Below are 1,453 nucleotides of genomic sequence, written 5' to 3'. Positions count from 1 at the left end.
GTAGTAGTAGTAGTAGTAGTAGTAGTAGTAGTAGTAGTAGTAGTAGTAGTAGTTAGTAATGGTGGTGGTGGTAATGGTGGTAGTTGTGATGGCAGCAGCAGCAGTAGCAACAGTAGTTTTTAGTTTTAGTAGAGGTTTTACGGCGCTCGCAACGGCATAAGGTCATATGACCGCAAAGGGGTGGATGTCAACAGAGAAGTCCTTACAGGGATTCAGACTTACTCTGCTCACCTCTCTTGCTTCCGCAGCACAAAGTCTGCTTCGACTATCAAGGCACTCCGGAAATAGCGGGTCACAGGAGTGTTACAAACATATAAAAGAAGTAGAGGAAAATGACAATAGTAGTAAGGATTAGGAAAGAAAAAGCAGCAGTTCCCTGTAGTAGTTCAGGCACAGTTATGGGCATGACATTGTTGGATCAGCCCATTTACAATTCTACTGTGCATTAGAACGAGAAAGGTCCCCCCTTTGGGAATGGCCTAAAGACAGTTTAGTCAGATGTCACTCCTGGCTCTGAGGTTGACGTGCAATGACCCACCGGTGCTCACGGTCGCCAGCTACATTTTTACATTCTGCCGTACTCAGACCATTACTTACTTGTAATATCCTGCCAAACTTACTCTTACTTTTTACTTGTACTTTTTTTGGCCTCTGTTACCTTGCGATGTCGAGGGGGAAAAGCAAACATCTTTCTCTTGTTTGCTGCATGGTCATATTGTTCTGGACTCTCGACTACTGTTTCTCTAACCCCCTTTATTCATCTTCTTATTTTTCCTTGGCCTGTCTCTTCTTCTGTTTCCATCTGATGTGTGGTTGTATGCTCTCGTTGCTGTACTGTCTGGTAGTTATCTTGGCAGATGTCCAAACCATTTCATTCGTTATTTATCTATTAGGTGTTGCAAGAGGGGAGTTGAGCCAACTTGATCTCTGACAATCTTTCCTATCAAACAATACCATGTATAACATGTCACAGCGGGTGTTCTGGTGTGGTTTGCTCCTTCTTTGCTATCAAACATATATCATTCTGATCTCTTCCTTTTTTAAAAAGTGTTTGTCATTCTCTGCTGACATCTGTAATCTTCGGCATTTATATGACCTTATTGTGTTGCAAGTTACTGTAAAACTCTTACTAAAATCAACATGCCCCCCCTCCCCCCCCCTTTTCTGCGATTCTCAGGTCCATGTTGAGTGCACAATAGACAAGAGTGCTGCAATCCCCGGAGACTATATTACCATAGATGCTGACGTCATGAATTTCAGCGGTAGATGGATCTCGCTTATCCAAGCCGCCGTGTTACAAGAGAGTTACTATTACGCACAAGGCAAGGAAATCATCTTCCGGTAAGCAGAAATGCCGGTTTGACTTTTTAAATCGTTTGATAATTTACTTTTGGGAAAATATTATAATGATGAAGTGTACATAATGTTTAAGTAATTAACTTGAATGGTGTAC

The 1,453-nt window shown here is 42.0% G+C and overlaps 1 protein-coding gene across 1 annotated transcript in view; it reads left to right on the top strand.

Annotated features, from left to right (window-relative positions):
• Positions 1–1,181: 1,181 nt before the first annotated feature.
• Positions 1,182–1,453, top strand: part of LOC106012020 — a gene marked incomplete at its 3' end in the record, with an annotated part of 1,774 nt that continues 1,502 nt past the window's right edge. Inside the window, 1 exon segment of the mRNA XM_013083608.1 lies at positions 1,182–1,341. Within this exon segment, the coding sequence (XP_012939062.1) occupies positions 1,250–1,341 (92 nt within the window).

Source organism: Aplysia californica, unplaced genomic scaffold, assembly GCF_000002075.1.
Source record: "Aplysia californica isolate F4 #8 unplaced genomic scaffold, AplCal3.0 scaffold00244, whole genome shotgun sequence".
NCBI classification, from domain to species: domain Eukaryota; kingdom Metazoa; phylum Mollusca; class Gastropoda; order Aplysiida; family Aplysiidae; genus Aplysia; species Aplysia californica.
Note: the sequence above shows the minus strand (reverse complement) of the source record. Positions and strands in the feature narration are given on the sequence as shown.